The sequence below is a fragment of the Oratosquilla oratoria genome, chromosome 26 (assembly GCF_046742065.1).
Source record: "Oratosquilla oratoria isolate Oo_2021 chromosome 26, ASM4674206v1, whole genome shotgun sequence".
NCBI classification, from domain to species: Eukaryota; Metazoa; Arthropoda; class Malacostraca; order Stomatopoda; family Squillidae; genus Oratosquilla; species Oratosquilla oratoria.
The window spans coordinates 15,518,732-15,546,231 of record NC_134802.1 but is presented as its reverse complement, the minus strand read 5'-3'; the positions used below and the strand labels follow the sequence as shown (position 1 = coordinate 15,546,231).

General features: G+C 38.4%; 1 protein-coding gene across 3 annotated transcripts in view; it reads left to right on the top strand.

Moving 5' to 3' along the window:
• Window positions 1-27,500, top strand: part of LOC143039393 (uncharacterized) — a 130,945-nt gene that overhangs the window by 60,113 nt on the left and 43,332 nt on the right. For all 3 annotated transcript variants that reach the window (XM_076209358.1, XM_076209359.1, XM_076209357.1), the window contains exons 13-15: window positions 6,146-6,325; window positions 8,201-8,411; window positions 16,062-16,226. In XM_076209358.1, the coding sequence (XP_076065473.1) occupies window positions 6,146-6,325; window positions 8,201-8,411; window positions 16,062-16,226 (556 nt within the window). The remainder of the gene's footprint in view (window positions 1-6,145; window positions 6,326-8,200; window positions 8,412-16,061; window positions 16,227-27,500) is intronic.

The window sequence follows — 27,500 nt, the reverse complement described above, 5'->3', positions numbered from 1 at the left end:
ATCCCTCTGCAGCGACTCACAACTCGTTTCAGTATTTACTTCCCTCAGCAATTTTGTCATCTGCAAAGAAGCTCATCCATGTCATTTACATAAATAGCTAACATTATCGGAGCCAATACTAATCCCTGTGGAATTCCACTAATCACCTCTTCCCAAGTAGAAATTTTATCTCTGAGCACTACTCTCATTTTTCTTCCATGCAAGAAATCCTCCATCCATTGCAGTAGTTTACCTTGTATCTCTTCTATGATTTTCAGTTTTCTTAATAATTTTTCGTGTGGTACTTTATCTTGTACTATATCTATTAGTCTTGAGTAGAAACAGTTCAAATTTGTGGCACATGGCCTTCCCTGTTTAGTCCATCTATTTTTAATAACCTTTTCACAAATTTTGGTTACCGAGCTTGTAAGGGAGACCGGTCTAATTTGTTGGATCTTCCTTGTTTCCCCCTTTATATATTGGTACAATATTATAATTTTTCCAGTCTTCCGGTATTTTTCCTTCTTTGAGTGAGCAGCTTATTACATTATATACTTTGTCTATTAGTTCGTCTTTACATTCCATTAGTATCCAGTTTGCAATCCCATCCGGGCCATGCGAATTCCTGACATCAAAGCTTATTATTTTGTTCATTATTTCTTTTCGTGTTACTATTATTTTCCTCGGGGGGGGGGGGGTATCACTTCATTCCCATCATCGCAGTGCTGTATATTTTCTCTAATGAGCACCAACTTGAAGTATTTGCTCATGACTTCATCCATTTCTATATATTTTGTGTATTCTCTATTCCCTTGGCGTAATTTCACTATTTCCTGTTTGTTTTTTAGTTTACTGTTCACATATCTATAGAATATTTTTGGCTGGTCCTTACATTTTTCCATTATGTCTTTTTCATATTTTGTTTTTCCTCCCTGCGTACTCTTACATATTCATTCCATTTTTTTTCTTTTATATTTTTTCCATCTTTTCGAAGTTTTATATCTTCTATCTTTTGAATCACTGCACCTTCTATTAAACCAGCACTTAATATACACTTTTCCTGTTTTTGTTTAGGTACATATTTATTCACTCCTTCATTATAGATTTCCATGAAAATCATAAATCTTTCTTCCACTTGTGTCTCTTCATTACTTCATTATAGAACTTTTCCCAACTCGACATTTTCTGGTCTGTTTTCATTCCCTCCCATTTTTCCTCGATACTCACTATTTCCACTGTATCAAACCATCACGGGCATCCATAAATGTTCCCGCTTCCGTTTAGCACAACCTAGGTGTCCTGCTATCCTTGTAGTGCTGAGAAGTTCTGTTCCTCCTATGTAACTCGGGAGCTCCGGCCGATACGTGTTTACAGTTCGGCGGTTGATACGGGTATCTACCTAGTTGTATTTACGTAGTTGTATTTTACAGGAAGAGAGCTATGCTCGTAGTGACCCGCTTTTGTATCTTTCAGCATCCAGTTTGATCTTAAATTTTTGTATAGTTTTCGCACTCACTATTTCCTCATTCAATTTGTTCCAGATATCCACCGCTCTGTGTGGGAAGCTATTTTTTTCAGATCTCTTTTATAACTATTTTTTTTAAGTTTCTTTTCATGTCCTCTTGTTTTTCTTTTATCCCACTTTAATAAATCATCTCTATCTTGGACTTCCATCCCTTTCATAATTTTGTTGCTGGGTTGGTAGTTTGAGTTTGGTCAATCTTTGTTCGCATGTCCATTTGGAGAGTGTTGGTGCCACCTTTGCCGTTGCTCTTTGAGTTCTTTCTAACTTCTTTATATTCTTTTTAGTACGGGGTGTCCATAGTGTCGCAGCATAGTCCAATCTTAGTCTTATCAATGTAACTAATATTTTCTTTACTATTTCTTCATCCAAGTATTCAAAGGCCATTTTCATTTATCTTAGTAAATTTAATGTTTCCCCGACTATTTTGTTGATATGTTTGTTTGGTCTATGCTGATAATTATTTTTAGGTCCCTTTCTTGATGTTGAAGTTCAGTTCACACCTTTGACTCCATTCTCAGACTCTGTCCAGGTCTTTTTTGTAGTGATTCACAATCTTCCTCTGTATTTACTTTTTTTTAGTATGTTTGCATCATCTGCAAAAAAGTTCATATAACATTCCACACCTTCATCCATGTCATTTATGTATATGGCAAATATTATTGGAGCATATGCAGAACCCTGCTGGACTCCACTTATCATATCTTCCCAGGTCGAGTTCTTGTCTCTAAGTATCACCCTCATTTTTCTCCCGTTGAAGAAATCTTCCATCCATTCCAATAAATTCCCTTGTACTCCACTTATTGTTTGAATTTTTCTTAGTAGCTTTTTGTGTGGTACTTTATCAAATGCTTTTTGTAAATCTAAGAAGGCACAATCTGCCCATCCGTACTTTTCTTGCATTATTTCTATTAGTCTCGAATAAAAGCAAATCAAGTTTGTGGCACATGATCTCCCACGTCTAAATCAAAATTGTTTTAGATTTAGTATATTATTCTCTTTCAAATGTTTAATCCATTTACTTTTGATAACTTTTTCGCATATATTTGCTATTGTACTTGTAAGGGAGACTGATGTATAGTTTGTTGGATTTTTCTTGTCCCCTCCTTTGTATATTGGTACAATATTTGCATTTTTCCAATCTTGTGGTGCTTTTCCTTCTTTGAGTGAGAAATAAATCATCTTGTGTATTTTGTCCGTTAGTTCATCTATACATTCTTTTAATATCCAATTTGCAATTCCATCCGGCCCGTGTGATTTTCTGACATTAAGGTTTTTTATTTGGTCCCTTATAATATTCTTTCTGTGTCACAGTTATTTCTTTCATTAGGGGGATCTTTCTGTTTTTCCTCCCAATTTTGTGTACTTTCAATTGTGAATACAGATTTAAAATTTTTGTTCATACTTTTAGCCATTTCTACATTATCTATATATTCATTATTTCCTTCACGCAGTTTCACTATTTCATGTTTATCTTTTAGTTTGTCATTCACATATCTGTAGAATAGTTTAGGTTAGTCCTTGCGTTTTTCTATTATGTTCTTTTCATATTTTCTTTTTTCTTCCAAGCGTATTTTTACATATCCTTTTTTTAGTTTGATGTATATTTGTCTTTTTTGTATTTTTCCATCTTTTCCATGTTTGTGTGTGTGTGTGTGTGTGTGTGTGTGTGTGTGTGTGTGTGTGTGTGTGTGTGTGTGTGTATGTATTTACCTAGTTGTATTTTACGGGAAGGGAAGCTACGCTCATGGTGTCCCGCCTTTGTATCTCGCAGTATCTAGTTTACTCCTAAATTCGTGAATGGTTTTTGCACACACTATTGCTTCGTCCAGTTTGTTCCAAGTGTCCACCACTCTGTGTGGAAAGCTGTTCTTCTTCAGATCTCTTCTATACCTATCTTTTTTGAGTTTCTTACCATGCTCTTTTGTGTTTCTCTCGTCCCAATTTAACAAGACCTTTCTATCGAGTATTTCTGTGCCCTTCATGATTCTATAGATGGTCAGTAGGCCGCCTCTCTCTCTCTTCTTTGCTCCAAAGTCAGTAATTCCAATTTAGCCAGTCTCTCTTCATATGACAAGTTTGAAAGTGCTGGAGCCATTTTTGTGGTTGCTCTCTGGATTCTTTCAATTTTCTTTATATTCTTTTTGGTAATGGGTGACCACAATGTCGCCGCATATTCCAGTCTAGGCATTATCAGTGTGACTAATATTTATTCAATAATTTCTTCGTCCAAGTAGGTAAATGCCATTTTTATTGGTCTTAGCAAGTTATAGGATTCTCCGACAATTTTGTTTATTTGTTTATCAGAGGACAAGTAGTTTGAAATAATTACTCCCTAGATCTTTTTCAGATCCCACTTTCTTTACCTTCTTAGTTCCAATTTTATATTGTCCTGATATTCTATTTTTGCTTTTTCCGAACTCCATTATGTTACACTTCTTAATGTGTCCACCTCCCATTTCTGACTCCACTTCCAAACCTTATTCAGATCTTCCTGTAGTGATTCGCAATCCGTTTCGGTTTTTACTTTCCTCAACAATTAAGCGTCGTCTGCAAAGAAGCTCATGTAACATTTCACATCATTATTCATTTCATTCACATAGATAGCAAACATTATTGGAGCCAATACAGATCCTTGCGGATCTCCACCAATCACCTCCTTCTAACCTGAATATTTTTCTCTTAGTACTACTTTTATCTTTCTACCATTCAGGTAGTCCTCCATCCAATTTAGCAGGTTGCCTTGTATCCCTTCTATATTTTCCAATTTTTAAGATAATTTTTTGTGTGGTACCTTGTCGAAAGCTTTTTGTAAGTCCAAGAAAGCACAATCAGCCCATCCATCCCTTTCTTGTATTGTATCTATTAGTCTTGAGTAAAACAAATTCGATCTTCCCTGTCTGAACTAAAATTGTCTTGGGTTTATTATATTTTTTCTTCCAGGTGTTTTACCCATCTATTCTTGGTAATTTTCTCACAATTTTGGCTATAGTGCTTCTTAGTGAGACCGGTCTATTTAGTTGGTTCTTCCTTGTTTCCTCCTTTATATATTGGTACAACGTTGGCATTTTTCTAGTCTTTTGTTGTTTTTCCTTCTTTAAGTGAGCAACTTATTATGTTATATATTTGTCCATTAGTTCTTCTTTGCATTCTTTTAGAATCCAATTTACAATTCCGTCCGGGCCATGCGATTTCCTAACATCATGGTTTGTTAAATGCTCCATTATTTCTTTGTGTGCATGTGTGCGTGCGTGCGTGTGTGTGTGTATGTGTGTGTGTGTGTGTGTGTGTGTGTGTGTGTGTGTGTGTGTGTGTGTGTGTGTGTATACGTGTCTATACACACACACACACACACACACACACACACACACACACACACACACACACACACACACACACACACACACACACACACACACACACACACACACACACACATATATATATATATATATATATATATGTATATATATATGTGTATATATATATATGTATATATATGTATATATATATATATATATATATATATATATATGCGTGTGTGTGTGTGTGTGTGTGTGTGTGTGTGTGTGTGTGTGTGTGTGTGTGTGTGTGTGTGTGTGTGTGTGTGTGTGTGTGTGTGTATGTGTGTGTGTGTGTATGTGTGTGTGTGCGTGTGTGTATTTACCTAGTTCTATTTACCTAGCTGTATTATACGGGAAGGAGAGGTATGCTCGTAGTGACCCGTCTTTGTATCTCTCAGTATCTAGTTTGTTCTTAAATTCTTGTATGGTTTTGCACACACTAGCGTTTCATCCAATCTGTTCCAGACAACCACGACTCTGTGTAGAAAACTATTTTTTTCATAGCTTTTCTATACCTATCCTTTTTGAGTTTCTTTTCATGTCCTCTTGTTTTTCCTTTATCTCACTTTAATAACTCTTCTCTTTCAAGGATTTCCATACCTTTCAGGATTCTGTAAATGTCCAATAGATCTCCTCTTGCTCTTCTTTGTTCCAGGGTTGGTAGTTCCAGTTTAGACTATCTTTGTTCACATGTCAATCTTGAAAGTGTTGGGGCCATCTTTGTCATTGCTTTTTGGATTCTTTCTAATTCCTATATATTATTTTTTGTTCTGGGTGTCCATATTGTCTCAGCGTACTCCAATTTTGGTCTTATCAATGTGACTAATATCTTTTTTACCATTACTTCATCCAAGTGTGTGTGTGTGTGTGTGTGTGTGTGTGTGTGTGTGTGTGTGTGTGTGTGTGTGTGTGTGTGTGTGTGTGTGTGTTTGTGAGTGTGTGTGTGTGTGTGTGTGTGTGTGTGTGTGTGTGTGTGTGTGTGTGTGTGTGTGTGTGTGTGTGTGTGTGTGTGTGTGTGTGTGTGTGTGTGTGTGTGTGTGTGTGTGTGTGTGTGTGTGTGTGTGTGTGTGTGTGTGTGTGTTTTAACGACACATTTAGCTCCGTCATGTGCCCTACCGATTTTATTCTTGCCAATGCTAAACGATTCTCTGCTGCTCCTTCGTTAATTCGGAACAGTGTGTGTTCCTTAAGCAAAATAGATTAGTCTGGCGTTAACAAGAATAAGTTCTATGAAGGTCGTCACAGAACTGAAGGGGACAACGGATTCGAAGTCGTATCTGAATCTTTGTTGTCATCGCAGGACAATGGACTTTGACTATCTCGACCTCGTGTATCCTAAACTGATCGACGGAGTTCTGGCCGATCTCAAGGTTCCTGGAGTCATCGAAGTCACGGACGTGACGTCGAAGTCACGGGAAGAACTCCAGTCATCGATTGCTTTACTCTGGACAATACTCACACATCTGAGTTCTATTAACAGGTAAGACGCGGGATTTTTTTGTTTTGTTTTTTTGTTTAAGACGAATAAAGTGGCTTTTAACTAGAATAAAATCCTACCCGTCTTGCCCTCTTGTCTTTTAGTGATATTCCCAACACTGATGTCTCCATTACCCTCTGTGTACTCATTAGATGTTTCCTTTGCCTTCGTAAACATCCAAGGTTCACATCCGTTGATCAAAGCTGGGATCATATACTGATTGTAAATTGCGTTTCAGACATACAAGTACAGATTTTTTCATATTTCTATATTCACCAAACATTTTCCAAACAATTACGGTGTGTATATCTATTCTACTTTTATGATTTTTACTTAGTTTGATTTATGAACTAGACTAACCTGAACTAATCAATCCTTACACAACCTAACCTAACTTAGCCTAAACTAAATTAACCTAACCTAGCCTAGCCTAACCTAATCTAACCTAAACGAACCTAACCTAACCTAGCCTAATCATACCTAGCCTAACCTAACCTAACCTAACCTAACCTAACCTAACCTAACCTAACCTAACCTAACCTAACCTAACCTAACCTACCCTAACCTAACCTTACCTAACCTAATCAAACCTAACCTAACCTAACCTAACCAAACCTAACTTAACCTAACCTAACCTAACCTAACCTAAATTAACCTAATCTAACCTGACTTAACATGGGCTAACTTAACCTAACCTAACCTAACCTAACCCAAACTAACCTAACCTAACCTAACCTAACCTAACCTAACTTAACCTAACCTAACCAAAACATAACCTAACCTAACCTAATCTGACCTAATCAATCTTACCGTGACCAAATCTAACTTAACCTAACCTAACTTGCCCTAATCAATCCTAACGTAATCAAAACTAATTTAACGTAGACTTACTTAACCTAATCTACCTAGTCTAACCTAACATAACCTAATCTAATCTAACTTACCTAGCCTAACCTAACATAACCTAATCTAATCTAACCTACCCTAGCCTAGCATAGATTAACTTAACCTAACATTTTCCTAAATTTCATTTTGGACCCTTAGTTCAAAGAGGAAAGTTTAAGAGGTGATTTAGGGCATAACGATGGAGATGGAAAATATTGTAAAGGGATAAGTTATTTAATGAAAAAAATCCAATTTGATTGCTATTTTCCAAATTATGGCGCAGACTCGATCGGTCAAACGGCTTAGTCATAAGTCTAGCTTACACCAGGCGACTCCTAATTCAGCTCTTGGGTTGGGGTGGGGCTCGATGACTCGGAGACCACCGCCGTCCCAACTAAGTCCAGATTTCATAGGTCATCTGACCCAATTTGTCAAGTGGTTAACCAGATCAAGACGTCTATGGTTATACTACTACTGCTACTACTACTACTACTACTACTACTACTACTACTACTACTACTACTACTACTACTACTGCTGCTGCTGCTGCTGCTGCTGCTACTACTACTACTACTACTACTACTACTACTACTACTACTACTACTACTACTACTACTACTACTACTACTACTACTACTGCTGCTGCTGCTGCTGCTGCTGCTGCTGCTGCTGCTGCTGCTGCGTTGAAGGTCAGGTGACGTCATTCGTCTCTTTTCTGATTGTGACCAATGCTTGGTTAACCTCCTGACGAGAGATCCATTATGCCTTTCATTGTTGTGACACATTATATATATTTTTAGCATGACAAATGTCAAGCGATTTTATTAAACGACTGAAGGGAGAACCCCGCCCTGAACAGGATTCCCATTCAACGAAACCCCGTTTTTGCCAAAGTTCATTCTTTAGCCTAACAGAATATCTTGGCGTTGGCCTAGGGGCTGAAGGGGGTGAAGGGACTCGTTTCATTTATTGGGGTATCTCCTCGTCCTACAGGCTAGGTCTCTCGCACCAGCTGCCGAGTCGCAACTGGCCCTCGACCTACCACGAAGTCTTCCACGCCCTCGTCCTTCGGTGGGCGCTCTTCAGCCGATGCTACGTCAACCAGCTCTTCCTCGAGCAGATCGACGAGGACGACCTCGAAGCTATCAGTGACTTGAAGATCTACAGTTCCTCGGCGGAGGAGGCGGCGGATACTATTAGGGCGGTAAGGAAAGACGGTGGAAAGGGATACTATGGGGAAACTCCTTATTGGACCAACTTCTTGGCGGAGAACCTTCCTGACAGATCATCTTCGTGACAGAATGTCCTCCAAACGAGGCGCCTATCTGTAACGGTACCTTCTTGGTGGGAGACTTTCCGAATGGGTAGCATTTCTGTCGGAGGTATCTTATGATGAGGAACTTCTTGATGGATAACTTTTCTGACGGAGCTTCTTCCTGGTGGGACAATTTCCCATCAGGGTATTTTCACGACAGAGCATTTTTCGGGGCGGGGGTGGGGGAGCACTTTCCTGAAGAAGGAAGACTTTCTTGACCCGGAGCCTTTTTGAGGGTACCTTTCTGATGGGGCACGTTTCTAGCTGGACAACTTTCTAACGGAACACCTTCCTGACAAGGCACCTTCATGACGGGGCCGACATTCAACTTCTCCACGTATTCTGGGTGCTGCAACGCTTTATTGCGTTATTGACAATTTCCTGACTACGGGGAGGAATTCTTCTTTTATCTATTGATTGATTTATTTGTTTGTTTGTTTTTTTATCTATCTATTTATCTATTTATCTATTTGTTTGTTTGTTTACCTATTTATTTATATATTTATGTATTTGTTTGTTTATTTGTTTATTGAACTATTATCGTTTTTCCGAATAAATAAAGTAGCCTATATCTTCGCTCATGTTTCCTGAGATTTTAACGTGCCGGGTAGCATAGCCTACTCTGAAGCTCTCCGACACTTTCAACAACTGCTCTCGCTCAGCGAGGTTTATTTATCTATTTTTCTTTTGTTTGTCTATTGATTTCTTTTCATTTTCATCTGCCTGTGTATCTGCTTACTTATCTATTAATATATTCATTCATTCATTCATTCATTTATCTTTTCATTTAGTTTTTATCTATTTATCGGTTTATTTTTATGTTAATTAATTTTTTAATTACGTATCTATTTATTCCTCATTACCTGTGTACTTATTTATTCATTTATCTATTCATTAATTAATCTATCTGTATAATTACCTATCTTCTTATCTAAGTAGCTATATATTCATTTGTTCATTTCTTTGTTTCTTTTTCTATTCATTTATTTACTTTGCTAATGCTGGACAGCTTTATTTAGTGTAAGAATCCCTGCTCCAGAGGTTTTGTAATATGATCTACATTCACAGATTATGATTAAACCTTTTCTGTCCATGCGGACAAAATAGCCAAATTCAAATATTTCATTTTGGTGAATGCCAGACGGTTCCATTCGGCTCAGAGAGTCCTCTGGTCTGTAAAGTGTGAATGATTGATTCAAGTCACGACGGAGTTCATGCATTGAGGACTCCGGACAATGTTTAGCGTATAAGCGAGATGCTAACGAAGAGTTTTTCTTCAAGAGAGTAAGTGTTTCGAGTCAGCAGTCTTTGCTTCCACACACGCTTACCGGCCTATGGTCTTGTTGTGGCCTAGGGTCGAACCTGGGTCCTTCGAACCACGAGGCACGATCGAAGTCGAATGCTCTATCGTGGCACATGAAGGGCCGGGTTTGATACCGGCTGTTAGAGCACACAGGAAACAGGTGGTTTTTTCGTCCGCAAATGAACGCTTTGTGGAGTTAGACACTCACTTCGTAGCATTTATGCACTCAGGGTTATTTAGATAGGTGGTCCGTAATGGAATGAGGCCATAAGAAGGAATGAAATTACCAGGCGTTAATCGAGATGGAGTAAGTCCCATCTTGGGCAAAAGGGTACCACGCAAACGAGTAAAATGGCATGGTGCTGACTTGAACAAAACAACAGACACCCTTCAATGTGCTCCAGGTTATCAAGTGAACCGGACATGACAGTGAGTTGCCAGTGATAGAACAGTGAGCCTCCTTCCGCTCCATGTGAGGGCAGCACTTTCCCCTTCATTCTCGCCGCCGCCAGGCGATTTCATTCATCCCCTAGGTATTCCTAGATCGAAGAGCGACTATAGCCTGTATCGATCATCCCTTTCCTTGCCGAGTGTCATTTTCACCCTGTTCACACCGGCGGTTTGAACCGGGTGGAAGCAGCGGAGATACCACATACTCAAGGAAAAACTGTGCGGTTGTGTGTGAACGTTTCCGTTACTCACATTGTACTTGAATCGCGTGGTTCAAACCACTAGTGTGAATAGGGCCTTAGATTCTAGTAATCACCAAACGATTTGATTAACTTACGTAGCACCTTCCCTCCCACTCCGTAATGAAGGGATTAGATTATAAACCTTCAGGATAGACCGTTGTGGGTTGAGGCGAATGGTCTCACCTCGTGATTACATAGGCGGACAGTGACGGGCTCTATTTTGTGTGTATTTACCTAGTTGTATTATACGGTAAGGGAGCTATGCTCATGGTGACCCGTCTTTGTATCTCTCAGCATCAAGTTTTTTCTTAAAATCTTGAATAGTGTTTGCACACACTGTGTGTGTGTGTCTGTGTGTGTGTGTGTGTGTGTGTGTGTGTGTGTGTGTGTGTGTGTGTGTGTGTGTGTGTGTGTGTGTGTGTGTGTGTGTGTGTGTGTGTGTGTGTGTGTGTGTGTGTGTGTGTGTGTGTGTGTGTGTGTGTGTGTGTGTATGTATTTTACGGGAAGGGGAGCTATGCTCGTGGTGTCCTGTCTTCATATCTCATTTTATCTAAACTATTTTTAAATTCATCTATTGTTTTAGCACACACTATGTGTGTGTGTGTGTGTGTGTGTGTGTGTGTGTGTGTGTGTGTGTGTGTGTGTGTGTGTGTGTGTGTGTGTGTGTGTGTGTGTGTGTGTGTGTGTGTGTGTGTGTGTGTGTGTGTGTGTGTATTCACCTCGGATCTGCTGCAGTCTCTGTCGAGACAGCCAGACACCACCCTACGGCAGTGAGCTCAGAGCTCATTATTTGCCGATCTCTGGGTAGGTCTGAGACCACTCACACTTCACACACCGGGACAGCAAGGTCACAACTCCTTGACTAACGTCCCGTACCTACTCACTGCTAGGTGAACAGGGGTTACACGTGAAAGGAGACAAACCCAACTTATCTCCTTCCGGCCGGGGAATCGAACCCCGGTTCTCTGACTTGTGAGGCCAGTGCTTTACCAATCCGCCACCGAGCCGTGTGTGTGTGTGTGTGTGTGTGTGTGTGTGTGTGTGTGTGTGTGTGTGTGTGTGTGTGTGTGTGTGTGTGTGTGTGTGTGTGTGTGTGTGTGTGTGTGTGTGTGTGTGTGTGTGTGTGTGTGTGTGTGTGTGTGTGTGTGTGTGTGTGTGTGTGTGTGTGTGTGTGTGTGTGTGCATTTACCTAGTTGTATTTACCTAGTTGTATTTTACGGGAAGGGGAGCTATGCTCGTGGGATCCCGTCTTCATATCTAATTTTATCTAAACTATTTTTAAATTCATGTATTGTTTTTGCACACACCACTTTCTCATCTAACTTGTTCCAACTGTCTATTACTCTGTGAGGAAAGCTCTTCTTTTTCAAGTCTCTTCTATAGCTGTCTTTTTTTATTTTCTTTCCGTGTCTTCTTGTATCTGTCATCCCATTTTATCAGATTCTCTCTATCAGTCATTTCTATGCCTTTCATGATTCTGTAAATAGCTATCAAATCTCCTCTCTCTCTTCTTTGCTCTAGTGTCTGTAGTTCAAGTTTTTCTAGTCTCTCTTCATATGATAGTTTTGAGAGTGATGCTGCCAATTTTGTAATTGCTCTTTGTATTCTTTCAATTTTTTTTATACATTTTTTTGTACTTGGTGACCATATCGTTGCTGCATATTCCAATCTTGGTCTTATCAGGGTGATTAGGATTTTCTTTACCATTTCTTCATCCAGGTATGTAAATGCAACTTTGATTGTTCTTATTAAATTATAAGTTTCTCCAAAAATCTTATTTATATGTTTCTCAGGTGACATATTATTCATAACAATGACTCCCAGGTCCTTCTCATTTTCTACTTTTTTTATTCCTTCTTCTCCCAATTTATATGCTCCTGTTATTCTGTTTTTGCTTTTTCCAAATTCCATTATACTACACTTTTTTGTATTGAACTCCATCTCCCACTTCCTACTCCATTCCTGTACTTTATTTAGATCTCTCTGTAGTGATTCACAATCTTCTTCAGTTTTCACTCTTTTCAGTAGTTTTGCATCATCTGCAAAGAAGCTCATATAGCTTTCAATTCCTTCATCCATATCATTAATATATATAGCAAACATTATTGGGGCCAGAACTGTTCCCTGCGGAACACCGCTTATTACTTCATCCCATTTTGAGTGCTGGTTTCTTATCACTACTCTCATTTTTCTTTCTTGCAAAAAGTCTTCCATCCAATTTAGTAGTTTGCCCTGTATTCCTCCTTCAGTTTCTAATTTCTTAAGCAACTTCTTATGTGGTACTTTGTCAAAAGCTTTCTTTAGGTCTAGAAATGCACAGTCCGCCCATCCATCTCTTTCTTGTATTATATCAATTAGCCTTGAATAGAAACATATTAAATTGGTGACGCATGATCGTCCTTGTCTGAATCCAAATTGCCTTGGATTTAACACTTTGTTTTTTTTTCTAAATATTTTACCCATCTACTTTTGATAATTCTTTCACAAATGTTTGCTATTGTACTTGTTAGAGAGACTGGTCTATAGTTGGTAGGTTCTTCTTTATTTCCTCCTTTATATATAGGTACTATATTTGCTTTTTTCCAATCTTCTGGAACTTTTCCTTCTTTCAAGGAACTGTTTAGTATGCTATGTATTTTGTCTGCCAGTTCATTCCTGCATTCTTTCAGTATCCAGTTTGCTATTTCATCTGGTCCATGCGATTTTCTGACATCAAGATTACTCAAGTGTGTTAATATTTCATTCTTTGTTACTTCTATTTCTTCCATAGGGGGAACTTTCTCTTTCCATTCGTTCTCTTCAGGTTGTATGTTCTCCCTTGTAAACACTGATTTAAAATGTTTGTTCATAATTTCCGCCATTTCCATTTCCTCAGTGTATTCAACTCCCTCTTGTCTTAATTTCTCCAAGTCTTGTTTGTTTTTCAGTTTATTGTTTACAAATCTGTAGAATAGTTTTGGTTGATCTTTACATTTTTCTATGATATCTTTTTCATATTTTCTCTTTTCCTCTCTGCACGTTTGTACATATTCATTTCTATAACAGGTATATATTTTCCATTTTTCAGGTCTTCTGTCTTTTTTCCATCTGGTCCAGGCTTTGTCTCTTTTGTCTTTTAACTCCCTACAACTTTTGTTGTACCAGCATTTTACATATTCTTTTTCTTGTTTTTGTCTTGGGACATACTTTTCCACTCCTTTTTTGTAATTTTTTGTCAAAATATTCCATTTCTCTTCTACTGTTGTTTCTTCTTTGTATATTTCTTCCCAGTTTTCCTTTTGAAAGAATTCTCTTATTTTATCAAAGTTTGTTTTTTCATACATCATTCCTTTTCTATATTGTTCATTTCTTTTCATATATTTTTCTTCATTAAGTTCCAGTTCAATCAATATGTGGTCACTTTTACTTATTGGTGTTTTATATTCAATTTTGTCCACTATTCTAGGTTCAGATGTAATTATTAGGTCTAGTCTCGATGGCTCTTCTTCATTTCTATACCTAGTGTTCTCCTTTATCCATTGTGTCATTGTATGGTCAGTAACCATCTCAAGTAGAGCGTTTCCCCATGAGCCGTCTCCACCCTTTACTGTCATTTCTTCCCAGCAGATTTCTTTGCAATTAAAGTCGCCCATCATAACTATTCTTCCTCCCTCTTCCATTATCTTGTTTAATGCTATCTTTGTGTCCTCTAACATACTTTTATGTTCACTCTCTTCCCATGAGGCTGTTTTCGGGGGCACATAATTTATCACAAACTTTCTGCTCTTCTTATCTCTGTCTTCTACTTCCATCATTATCATCTCTACTGTATTCTTTCCATATGTGACACACTTCACGTTTATATCCTTCTTAGTCAGGAACATAACTCCACCCCCTTCCTTTTTCACTCTGTTTCTAATCCAATAATTATATGCATCATGTCCTACACTGTTGGGTGGTAGTGGACCTTTTAATTTTGTTTCTACAATTCCCATTATGTCTGGTTCTTTTTCCTTCAAATAATCATTCAGCTCATTCAATCCTGTTATTAATCCATCTATATTTGTGTAAGACACTCTTAGTTTTCTGCCACTTCCATTGTGTTCTCTGTTTCCCTTTTGTTTTTCTCTTGTATGTCGACTTTCTTTAGTTTCATATTCACTACTCTCCAATAGAATCTCTCTTTTTCTGACTCCGTTCTTATCTCGTTTTTTTCCTTAGCTTCTTTTCTGTTTTTCTTCCTCTCTTTCCTCTTTATTCATTTCCCTTTTTATCCATACCTTTTTATATTGTTCACTTGTTGCTAGTTTCCCTGTTTTGGATAAGATATTCTCAGCCGTAGTTTGTGACCTGAATTTAATCTTAATTGGTCTGGTCTTGTCTGTACTATATTTTCCGAGCCTGAATTTCTCTTCGATTTGTTTCATTATTTCTGGTTCATCTTCCTGAACTAATTCTAGTAAATTTCTTACTTTTTCATTTTCCTCTTTGATTCTTGTGGTTCTATCTGGGTTATGTTTCTCTTCCATTCCTAATATAATTATACATTTCTTTCTGTCTGCTAAGTCTCTTACTATATTCTCCTTCTGTCTCATCACTTTAATAACTGAGTCTTCAGTTTGTTCATTCATTTGCTGTCTGATTATGTCAGTGAATGCAACTTTGCTATTTTCTTGGATTTTTTTCCAACACTCATTGTTCTCCTTATTATTCTCCTTTAAGACTTTATTCTCTTCTTTTACTTCTTTTAACTGTTTTTTTAATTCTTCAATTTCCTTAGTTAAGTTTTTGTTCGCCTTCTCTAGTTCTTCCAATTTTTCAACTCTCTGCACAATGTTGTTAACGTGACCGAACTTAAATTCCCAGTGCTCGATCATCTTGTCGAGTTTCTCTTCTAGTCTTGTTAATCGGGGGGGGGGGGGGGGGGGTGGGGGGGGGGTCCCCCCCACCTTTTTTAAATCCCTGTAAAATATTCTCATCATCTTCTACTGTATTGCTCTTATCTATACTTCTAATCTTTACATTTTTGTTAGACATTTCATCATCGCTAAATTGGTCCGGCCCTCGTTTGTTTAGATTTCGTCTGCCTGCCTGGGCCAAGTCCTCACCTTCCTCATTTCCTTCCATTTCCCTCAGTAATCCCTCCCCTTCTCCTTTTCCCTTACTTTCCCTACACCACGACCAATTTCCCCCCCACCCTGCAAATACAATTGGTACTTCCTTTGCTTTGGGATCCACGAAATTTCACTTTTTCTTCAGAACGTCGTCTATGCCGTCCGTTCGTTGAAGTGTGTGTGTGTGTGTGTGTGTGTGTGTGTGTGTGTGTGTGTGTGTGTGTGTGTGTGTGTGTGTGTGTGTGTGTGTGTGTGTGTGTGTGTGTGTGTGTGTGTGTGTGTGTGTGTGTGTGTGTGTGTGTGTATGTGTGTGTGTGTGTGTGTGTGTGTGTGTGTGTGTGTGTGTGTGTGTGTGTGTGTGTGTGTGTGTGTGTGTGTGTGTGTGTGTGTGTGTGTGTGTGTGTCTTTAGCCATGTATATTGTGCTATTAATCTCCTTCCTTCTGACGCAGGTATGGAACCGTCACGGCGAGCTGTGCTGGGTCAGCCAGGTCATGCGGCGCCAGGCCTGGGCGGTCCTAAGCCGCCACCTCGCCACCTCCTCCGCTCATTACGCCCACGCCCTCGTTGACGTCTTCGCCTCTCGAACCGAGAATGACGTTTTCTCCGCTGTGCAGGTTCTTTTCAATTTTGTAGCTTGACACGCTATCTATTATGACGTTCTCCACAGAAATAAAATCAGAAATAATTTGGGTTTTGGCCAGAACAGAATCTGTAATGCCTCATGTACGCATGCCAATTTGAGAGGCAAGTAACTTGTGGCAAGCAACTTTCACATTTGATTTGCCTCTCAACTTGCCCAGTGTAAATGAGGTTTACAGCGCGTCGACATGGGACCGGGGCGACGCTTCTCAGCGTTGTTATACTCTTGTTTGTTGCTGTATTTTTTCTTTGCAGCCTGCCATACTGCTAAAGACAGCTCCTGTGTGTATACTCGTATATATACATATGTATATATATATATATATATATATATATATATATATATATATATACTGTATATACATATATATGTATATATATATATATATATATATATTTATGTGTGTGTGTGTGTGTGTGTGTGTGTGTGTGTGTGTGTGTGTGTGTGTGTGTGTGTGTGTGTGTGTGTGTGTGTGTGTGTGTGTGTACGACTATACACAAACACACCTCGGTCTCTTAATCCCACACTCGCCAACTGCCACCTGTACGGATGTTTTGGCCCAGGACATAAACCAGCTTGAGGAAATTGAGCCGATTCCCAAAGTGGGTTTATGACTGGGCCCAAATGATCTCACATGTAGTGGTTAGCGAGTGAGGGATTAAGTGTATATATATATATATATATATATATATATATATATATATATATATATATATATATACATATATATATATGTATATATATGTATGTGTATATATATATATATATATATATATATATATATATAGAGAGAGAGAGAGAGAGAGTGAGAGAGAGAGAGTCCGTAGCTTGACCACGTATCAATTTCTGCATGTATACCTTCCCGAGTTCCTCGACGTTGATGGCTTAGAAATAAAGCGAATTGTGGTTGATAAACATATATATATATATATATATATATATATATATATATATATCTATATACATATATGTATATATATATATATATATATATATATACATATATATGTTGATGAACTCAGGAACTCGAAACTAGACCCGTGACTTCTTTTTCAACCTTCATCAACTTGTCACAATGTACCAACAATACATATATATATATTATATATATACATATATATATATATATGTATATATATGTATATATATACATACATATTATATATATATATATATACTCGACCCTCGTTTATCCGGACCTCGTTAATCCGGATTTCGGTTTATCCGAACAGTGTCTCGTTTATCCGGACCTCGTTAATCCGTATTTCAGTTTATCCGGACAGTGTCCGAATAATAATTTGAGTCCAGACGGCCGACCAATAAATTCAAACAACGCGTGCCTCGAGTAATGCCAGAAATGCCCGATAGGTGGTGGCAGGAGTTGTAAACAAGTCCGGCCGGCGCTCGTAAACCGTGTTTTGTCCGGTATCAGTGAACAATTTTGTGCATTTTATCAGTACGAATAGATACCTTGAAACTCTTAGTTATGCCTCCCAAATCTATTGAGCATAAGGGAATGGCCCTAACTGTGGCTCAAAAGTTGGAATTAATAAGAAAATTAGAGAAAGGAACTAGCGTTACTTGTGTTTGTGAGGAGTATGGTGTGGCCAAGCAAACTGTGTCGGACATTAGAAAGTCGAGAGATAAGGTAGTAGAATATTCTGCCAAGTACTGTGTGGATGCATCGGCAAGCAAAAGTGGTAAAGGTGTACCGAGAAAAAAATGGTAGGACTGGAAAAGATGCTGCATTAGATACTGCGATCATGAAGTGGTACAGTATATGCAGCAGCGATCGGTGGGGATGAATGTCCGTGCCATAGAAATCCTTGCAGCAGCTAGAGAGCTGGCACAGAAAATGGAAATAGATAATTTCAGGGGGAGCGATAGGTGGCTGTGGCGATTTCGCAATCGACACGGACTTTTTAATGAGACTGTGCTGGGTGAAGCTAGCGATGCGGACACAGCCAGCGTCGAACCTTTTCGGATTAATCTGGATAAATTAATTCATACTGAACATTTGAGCTACTCCCAAGTGTATAATGGTGATGAGACGGGTTTCTTTTGGCGAAGAAACTGTAAGGGGTAAACAGATGAGTAAGGAGTGTCTCTCAGTGTTTGTTTGTGCCAATGCTAACGGTACCTACCGTCTCAAGTTTTCTGTCGTGGGTAAATCTAAGGCACCTAGATTTTTATGAGCCATAATTAGTGATTCATCACTGCACTACTTCATGGCATGGTTTAGCCTTGCCATATTCCTTGAGTGCAAAAATATTTTGTGTCAGCTATGCGTGAGCACCAGGTTCATAGTTTGAAAATTGCGCCAGAGGATGTGAAAGCGCTCCTTATTTTGGATAACACTCCAGCCCATCCCAGTGAAAGTGTGCTTGTCGGTGATGATGGTCGCATTCGTGTGATGCTTATGCCTCCTAACACGACATCAGTGATACAGTCTATGGATCAGGACATAATTTTAGGACTGAAAAGGCATTACATCACACGATATCTTGATGAAGTGTTAGTCGTCTGTCAAGGTCTACAGCATTCGTTCCGCTCTCTACAATTTTGCATACAACTGGGACGTAATGAAGGGGTCAACACTAGCCAATTGTTAAAAAATAATCCTGCAGAACAAAAATATTAAAGCGAACTTTGAAGGATTTGAGGCTGAGGACATACAAAGGCTGCTGCAACGTGGTGGAGAGACAGGTCATAGTATTGGTGATGTCCGAGATTGGCTGGAAGAGCAAGAAGATGACCCAAAGTACTAGGTGATGACTGAGGACGATATTATGGCTTCTGTGACTAATCCTGGGGAGGAGAACAACATTGAGGATAAGGATGAGGTGCCGGTCAAGAAAGTTAAATTATCTACTCTGAAAACTTACCTAGATGTTCTGCTGGACTACACAACATACAGCACTATTCCATAAACCAGCTCGCATTACGGGTCTCTCAGGATACTGAGGGAATTAATTATCAAGGAGCAGCACCAAGATGGCCGTGAAACAAAAGTCACCAATTTCTCCCCAGTTCGCCGTTCTTAACATAAGAACAAAAGAATGAAAGAGACTGCAAGAGACCATAAGGTCTACACTAGGCAGTTCCATGTCCATTACCATCTATCATCCCCACCCATAAAATTGTTTAACCTTTCCTTAAAACAACCGATAGTTTCAGCGCTCACTACATGATTACTAAATCTATTCCTTTCGTAGACCAATCTATTGGACCAGTTTTTGCCTATTTTCTTCTTAATTCGAAATTTGTCAAATTCAAATACATTACTGCGAGTCCTGCCCTGTTGTCTTAATATGATGACCTTGTCTGCATCTCCCATGTTAAAGCCGTTAGTTTATCTTTCCGGTTGGTTGCTCTTGCATATATACGGTATATATATATATATATATATATATATATATATATATATATATATATATAGAGAATGAAGGTGGAGGAAGTATATATATATATATATACACATATATATACATATATGTATACATATATATATATATATATATATATATATATATATATATATATATATATATGCAAAGTAGACCACTTTGGAAAAAGAAACTAACGAAGCAGAGCGCTTTCGTATATTACATCTTCAGTGCAATGGACTTGTTGCACTGATGATGTAATATACGAAAGTGCTCTGCTTCTTCAGTTTCTTTTTCAACGTGGTCTTCTTTGCATAAGTGAGCACATGTACCCGTGTTCTTATTATATATATATATATATATATATATATATATATGTATATATATATACATATATATATATTTATATATATATATACATATATATATTAGTATAAATGGGCAGTAAGTTTTCTTGTAGACATGTTCGATTGAAGACCAGAGCTAATTCAATATCCACTATCTTCTTAGTGATTTTCTAAATTTTTCTAATAGTTTGTTTGATTCTTGAGGGGAGGTCAAACACAATACTTCCGAGATCCATGATGTTATTGTAACGAAAAACATAACACAAAATATAAATACAAGCTTTCGGTTGAGTCATCCAACCATCTTCAGGTAAGTGAGATTACATATACAGAACAGGAGTTTAAATACAAGTAAAAAGGGGGGAACTAGGAGAGTTAGGAGTCAGGTACTGGACGGAGGTGAGGTCTTCGTATCAACAGGACGTCGCTGGACAGCTGGTCACGGTAGCCGGATGTTTGGGCCTTGTTGCCACGCAGCCTCGCTGTGTAGTTGTAAGGTACTAACTGTGTCTGTCTGTATATTAATGATAGGAGTGTATTGTGTAATGTAGACTCTTTCTAAGATATGTAGTTTCTTGGTGTTGTTACATTGTTTAAGTATTTTTGTGTTGTTGACTAAATCTTGTCTGTTTGGAGTTTTGTTGTGTTTTGTGTCATGTGTTTGCGTATGCTTCCTTCACGGGCGTGCATTGTGAGTCTCCTGCTCACAGAGGTAGTGGTAACACCAATGTAAGAAGCATTGGGGAGAAGTTTGCAACTTTCTTCTGGGCAGGAGAATTGGTATACCACATTAGTCTGTTTGAGGAGAGAGTTGTTTTTAGTCATGTTATTTTTCATGATAAGGTTAGAGACTTTTGTGTTTTTGTAGTATATGATGAGGGTCAATTTGTTGTGTGGGTTGGTGCATGTGACGTTACGTGCGAGGATGTCTTTGAGGACACGTTCGTCTGTTTTGTGCGCTGGTGTCATTTGGTTTTTGTAATAAACTGTGTGTGTGGAATGTGTGTTGTTTTGTCCATGTTGTGTTGTGTTGCGTGTGATGAAAAGTCTCGTCTCTTTGTCAATGAGAAAGTTGGGAAAACCGTTGTTAATGAGGATTTGTTTAACGCGCATTATTTCAGAGTGAAAATTTTCCCAGGAAGAGCAGTTTTTATATGCACGTCGAAGGTATGCCCGAATGACACTGAGTGTGTACCGCTGGGAGCACTCGCTCGCTGCATTCAGGCATCTTCCGGTGTCAGTGTTTTTCCTGTAAACAGTGGTCGTGTATTTGTTATCTTGAGTGTGGATGAAGACGTCAAGGAAGGGAATTTTGTTGTGTATATTAAGTTCATATGTGAAGTGTAGTACAGAGGCTGCTTCCATGGCTAGCTGTAGGTCTTTCAGGTTGGACTCACTCCTAACTTCAGTAAAAATGTCGTCGACGTACCTACAGTAGGAAAAGGGTCTTAGGACGGGGTCTTGTAAGACTTTGTTCTCTAAATCACACATGTAGAATTCGGCAAAGGTACACCCTAAAGGTGAACCCATTGCTACTCCTTCCACTTGTAGATATAGCTGGCCGGATGGGCTTCGAAAGGGCGCTTCAGTTGTACAGGCTAGGAGAAGAAGCTTCAGTATTTCTTCCGGGATCTTAGGGGGATGTAATTCAGGGTGACGGTACACATTATTCAGGATTATATCTATTGTGGGAAGAATAGGAACATGGGAAAATAACGATTCCACATCGAGGGAAGCCATAATTCCTTGGGGTTGCTTGCTGTGTAGTATGTCAATAAAATCATCAGATGATTTTATGGAGTATTTATTAGGAATGAAAGGGGTGATGATATGGCTGAGCTGTTTGGCGAGTCCATATGTAGGTGTAGTAATTTTTTAGAAGATCGGGCCGAACTCCCCTCTCCGCCCGATCATCTAAAAAATTACTACACCTACATATGGACTCGCCAAACAGCTCAGCCATATCATCACCCCTTTCACTCCTATCATTAATATACAGACAGACACAGTTAGTACCTTACAACTACACAGCGAGGCTGCGTGGCAACAAGGCCCAAACGTCCGGCTACCGTGACCAGCTGTCCAGCGACGTCCTGTTGATACGAAGACCTCACCTCCGTCCAGTACCTGACTCCTAACTCTCCTAGTTCCCCCCTTTTTACTTGTATTTAAACTCCTGTTCTGTATATGTAATCTCACTTACCTGAAGATGGTTGGATGACTCAACCGAAAGCTTGTATTTATATTTTGTGTTATGTTTTTCGTTACAATAACATCATGGATCTCGGAAGTATTGTGTTTGACCTCCCCTCAAGAATCAAACAAACTATTAGAAAAATCTAGAAAATCACTAAGAAGATAATGGATATTGAATTAGCTGTGGTCTTCAATCGGAAAAAAAAATATATATATATATATATATATGTATATGAGAATGAAGTTGGAGGAAGTATATATATATATATATATATATATATATATATATATATATATATATATGAGAATGAAGGTGGAGGAAGTATATATATATATATATATATATATATATATATATATATATATACATATATATATATATGAGAATGAAGGTGGAGGAAGTATATATATATATATATATATATATATATATATATATATACATACATATATATATATATATATATATATATATATATATATATATATTATATATATATTGGAAGGAGGCCATTTATGATGCATGCGTTGTTGAAGTCAACAGCTGCGATAGCATTATTATGCTATTGCAGCTGTTGACTTCAACAACGCATATATATATATATATATATATATATATATATATATATATATATGTATATATATATCTATATATATATATATATATATATATATATATATATATGAGAATAAAGGTGGAGGAAGTATATACAGATATATATATATATATATATATATATATATATATACATATATATATGTGTGTGTGTGTGTGTGTGTGTGTGTGTGTGTGTGTGTGTGTGTGTGTGTGTGTGTGTGTGTGTGTGTGTGTGTGTGTGTGTGTGTGTGTGTGTGTGTGTGTGTGTGTGTGTGTGTGTGTGTGTGTGTGTGTGTGTGTGTGTGTGTGTGTGAATGAAGGTGGAGGAAGTATATATACATATATATATATATATATATGTATATATATACATATATATATATATATATTAACAACCACAATGCATTTTAATTCTAAGCCATCAAGGCCGACATGCAGAAATTGAAATGTGGTACTGGCAAGGACTCGAACCCCACCATCCTCATGACAAGTGCGGCAGTGATGGGGTTCGAGTCCTTGGCAGTACCACATTTCAATTTCTGCATGTCGGCCTTGATGGGTTAGAATTAAAGCACATTGTGGTTGTTAAATTTATCTCTAATGACTGGGACCCATTAAGTGTTGTACATATATATATATATATATATATATATATATATATATATATATATATATATATATATATATATATATATTAGTCCATGGGCCAGGAGGGTCCACCGTGCACCCCCCATAACAGTATAGGACCTTTTTTTTTTAGTCCCTGGGACCTTATGAAACAACAATATATGATATCCACAGCAATATTTTGGGATCAACTACCCATTAGTGGCCATTTTCAAAATGGCCCCGGCGTAACTAAAAAAATCACGTTTTCGCTTATAACTTTCCTTCTATGACAGATAGAGACATGGTTTCGGTGTCTTAACCTATGTTTTCGAGTACCAGTAATCCAGTAATGCATCTTAAAACACTCTATCACGTTTACCTTATTCCCAAATTTTGAAAATAATTCATTTCAAGTACAAATTTGGATTTCTTTCTTTTACCTTACAGAATCATATGGAAATCACATACAAAAAGACAAGAGAAAACATTATCATTTTTCCAATCATTTTCAAACAGCTAGAAACCAGTACATTCTCATTTAAGTTGAGACAATTAGAACATTTATAAAGCATTGGGAGCATCATAAATATCATAGTGCACGAAACATGATTCTCTTGAAGCCTGGACAATCCAACAAACATAATAACTGTCATCATCACTGTCACTTGACATGACATTTTCATCTATTTCACTTAGTTCCATCTCATCATCAGAAGTCATTTCTTCGTCATTAGCAATGGCATCATCTTCAGAAGCAACATCTTCTGTCACAACTGGTCCATCAAACCATAGTGGTGTCATTTTGCCATCGGATGATTTCCATCCATGTCCTGTGGGTTCAGGTATTACAGGCAGGGCAACATCAGCACACTTCCAGATGCCGGTCTGGTAGTTCATGCGTTGTATATGCTGATACAGAGACTTCCTACATGGTGGGAACTGGCCGAGATAAATATTTCTATCGACATTGACAGTGCCATCTGGTCCTCCACACTTCTCACTCAGAACAGCATATCGGACTGCATCAACACTCTTGTGGTGGGTTCTGCCATACATGGCACAGGTAAATTCCTCCAAGTCATCCACCAAACTCTCAGGAAGATCCCACATGTCTCCTAACTGAGAAAGTGCATCAACGAATCGAGGTGACTTCAAGAGAAGTTTGATTGGTCGCACTTTTCCAATTCCCTTGAATGCACTTGTTGTCACAATGGATGAATGCATGGAGACCCAACAGTGCAGTGCAAAACTGTTGACCATATCCATGTGCCATCTGGGTTATGTTTACAAGTCTCTTTTTATTCCCAGTGCCTGTGTCAAACAAGATGTTGACGCCAAACTTTCCAGCATGATGAAGTAGCACGAAAAAGACATCACTGTCGGGACTTCGTACCCGAATGTTATCATAACCATGCTCCTGGGCATAGGCACAGTACAGGACTATTCTTGTGTCAGTTTCTTCTTGATCAGAGAACAAGTCCAGAATTTCTGTTTCCTTCACGGCTTGACCGTCTTCAGTCTCCAACAGGAAGCAGTGACCCTGAGCTACTGTCATCACTTTTCTGTTTACGGGTTTTGGTGCAGAAATATCTGAACTCCATACATGATGGATAATATCAGCCAGTTGTGACTTGTTGTCATCATTCATCAGGAATGTTTTCCAGTTTTGTGGTTTTTTGGTCATTGGCCCTTTAATGATCAGCTTCTCACTTGACCCACGCTGTTTACGTTCCATTTCCTTGATAGATCTAACTTTATACATGTCTGTACTAAAGATGAAATCTGATTGCTTAGGGATCCTATCAAAGATGACGTGAGCTATCTGTTGGAAGTTCGCAGGAATGTCATGCAGAGTGTGAAACAGTGCATTACCATCTTGTATGAACAGTGTTCTGCCCTCTGTTGGAAGTGCTATGTCATCGATATCTTTCACTAGGAACTGAAATCCCTTGGACTTGTCAGTCTTTGCCATGTATCCGTCAGCTGTACCAAGGCTGCACGGCAAAGGTCTTGTCCAATCGATTGTGTCAGTCGATTGACTTTGGTGCCATCTTCCTGCGTTTGTTTGCCAGCTATGAGGAAGTACAGGAACTTCATTAATTCCTCAGGGAAGTTAGGATTTACTCCCTCCAGATATCGAGCTGTTGGTGGCCATTTCAGCGGTTCGGCACATTGAAAGGCTTTTTGAATATCATACCTCAAATTCAAGGCCACATCTTTTGTTTTGTCAGATGTACCAAGGATATACGCCTGCTTCACAGCCTCTCCTACTTTAATGTCAGTGTTGAAAACAAGGTAAGAACCAAACCGGCCAGATTGGGATTGGATTGGCTCAAATGATAGTTTGTCCCCATAATGCACAACAAGTTTTGCTTTTAGTTTCTCAGATCTGTACTGAGTGTTTCCAAACTGGGTTTGAGCTAATTCTTGGACATAAATGTCCTTCAAGAAATCTAGCTTGACAACAGTGTTATTGTGGATAACATTTTCTTCAACAAAGGCACAAGTACTGGCAAATGCATTGCGGTGTGCTTCCTCCATCATGGCCTGCTGAGACAGAGCTTCAGGGTCACTGCTGCGCCACGATGACGGGTCTCTTGTGTACTTAGCTCTGCAACTCCTGTGGTATTGAGCCTCACAGGCATAAAGGTCATAACCCTTGATCCTTCGCAGCATCTCAAAATCTTTTCGTTCCTCTGCAACTTTGAGAACGGTTGCACCTCCATCATATTCAAATCGTGATGTTGGTTCAGTTGTCCAGCTGCCTCCATGTTTAACCTTTTTTTTTTGCCGGTCTTGTGGCAGAAAATGCAGTCTGGGTTAAAAATTAATTTCTCACTTCCATCAGAAGGGCATCTTGGTGGACATGGACGACAAACATCAGTTTCTGTTAATGATGATGAGGTCGATGAGGATGAAAGTCTTTCTAGATTAGATGTGAACCGTTTGTAACATTGTCGATGATATCCATGGTTTTCCTCGACTGTATCTGGAATTTGTAAAAAGACATACGACATCCGATGAGGAGAATCTACTGGCTCAGAAAGTCTCCGCTTTTGGATTTCCTTCAGCTTTGATAGTCTCTCTTCTGTCAGTGTTGTCAATGGTCCTGATGAACTGTCTCTGTAATGTATAATGCAATGTTCAGTTTTGGAAGAAGCACCTGCCACACTCTCATCCCTCTTACGCTTCTTGGATGCCATGTTCGTTCAGGATAGACAGTTTGCTGTAAAACAATAATAAGATAAATTGTAATTTCTAAACAATAACTATGCTGAATAAAATCTTGCATTTTGCCTATTATACTAGAGGATCACTAAAATGTGGCTCGATTAGGCCCAAAATCGAGTTTTTTTTTCAAATTTAACATAAAGGTAAACGCATTAGAGTGTTCTAAGATGCATTATTGGATTGCTGGTACTTGAAAACATAGGTAAAGACACCGAAACCATGTCTCTATCTGTCACAGAAGGAAAGTTATAAGCGAAAACGTGATTTTTTGAGTTACGCCGGCGGCCATTTTGAAAATGGCCACTAATGGGTAGTTGATTCCAAAATATTGCTGTGAGCATCATATATTGTTGTTTCATAAGGTCCCAGGGACAAAAAAAAAAAAAAAAAGGTCCTACACTGTTAGGGGGGGGGGGGTGCACGGTTGACCCTCTTGGCCCATGGACTACAGTATATATATATATATACATATATATATATATGCAAAGAAATCACAAAACACACGTGATAAAATATTTTTGCAGAAACCACCGGGAAATTGAAAAAACAGATACCGAACGTTTTCGTCTATTTAGACATTTTCAAAGGTACAAAAAAGCAATACAGAAAGAAACAATAAATACATAAGAAGACAAGGATACTCGGAGAGGTCCCATGTTACATTTTATCACACACAATTTTGTCAATAATAAAATTGTCCAATTTAAATAAACCCAAACTCAAGTTCATGTTATTTCCAAAATTTGCCAAACAGGCAAAGGCTTAGAAAAAAGAATAGGCCAACATAAATATAGTATTAGAACGGGGCAAGTGTCCAGTGGATTATTTGTCCACCAAAGGGATTATGGTCATAATATTGACTGGGGAAATTCTAAAATAAT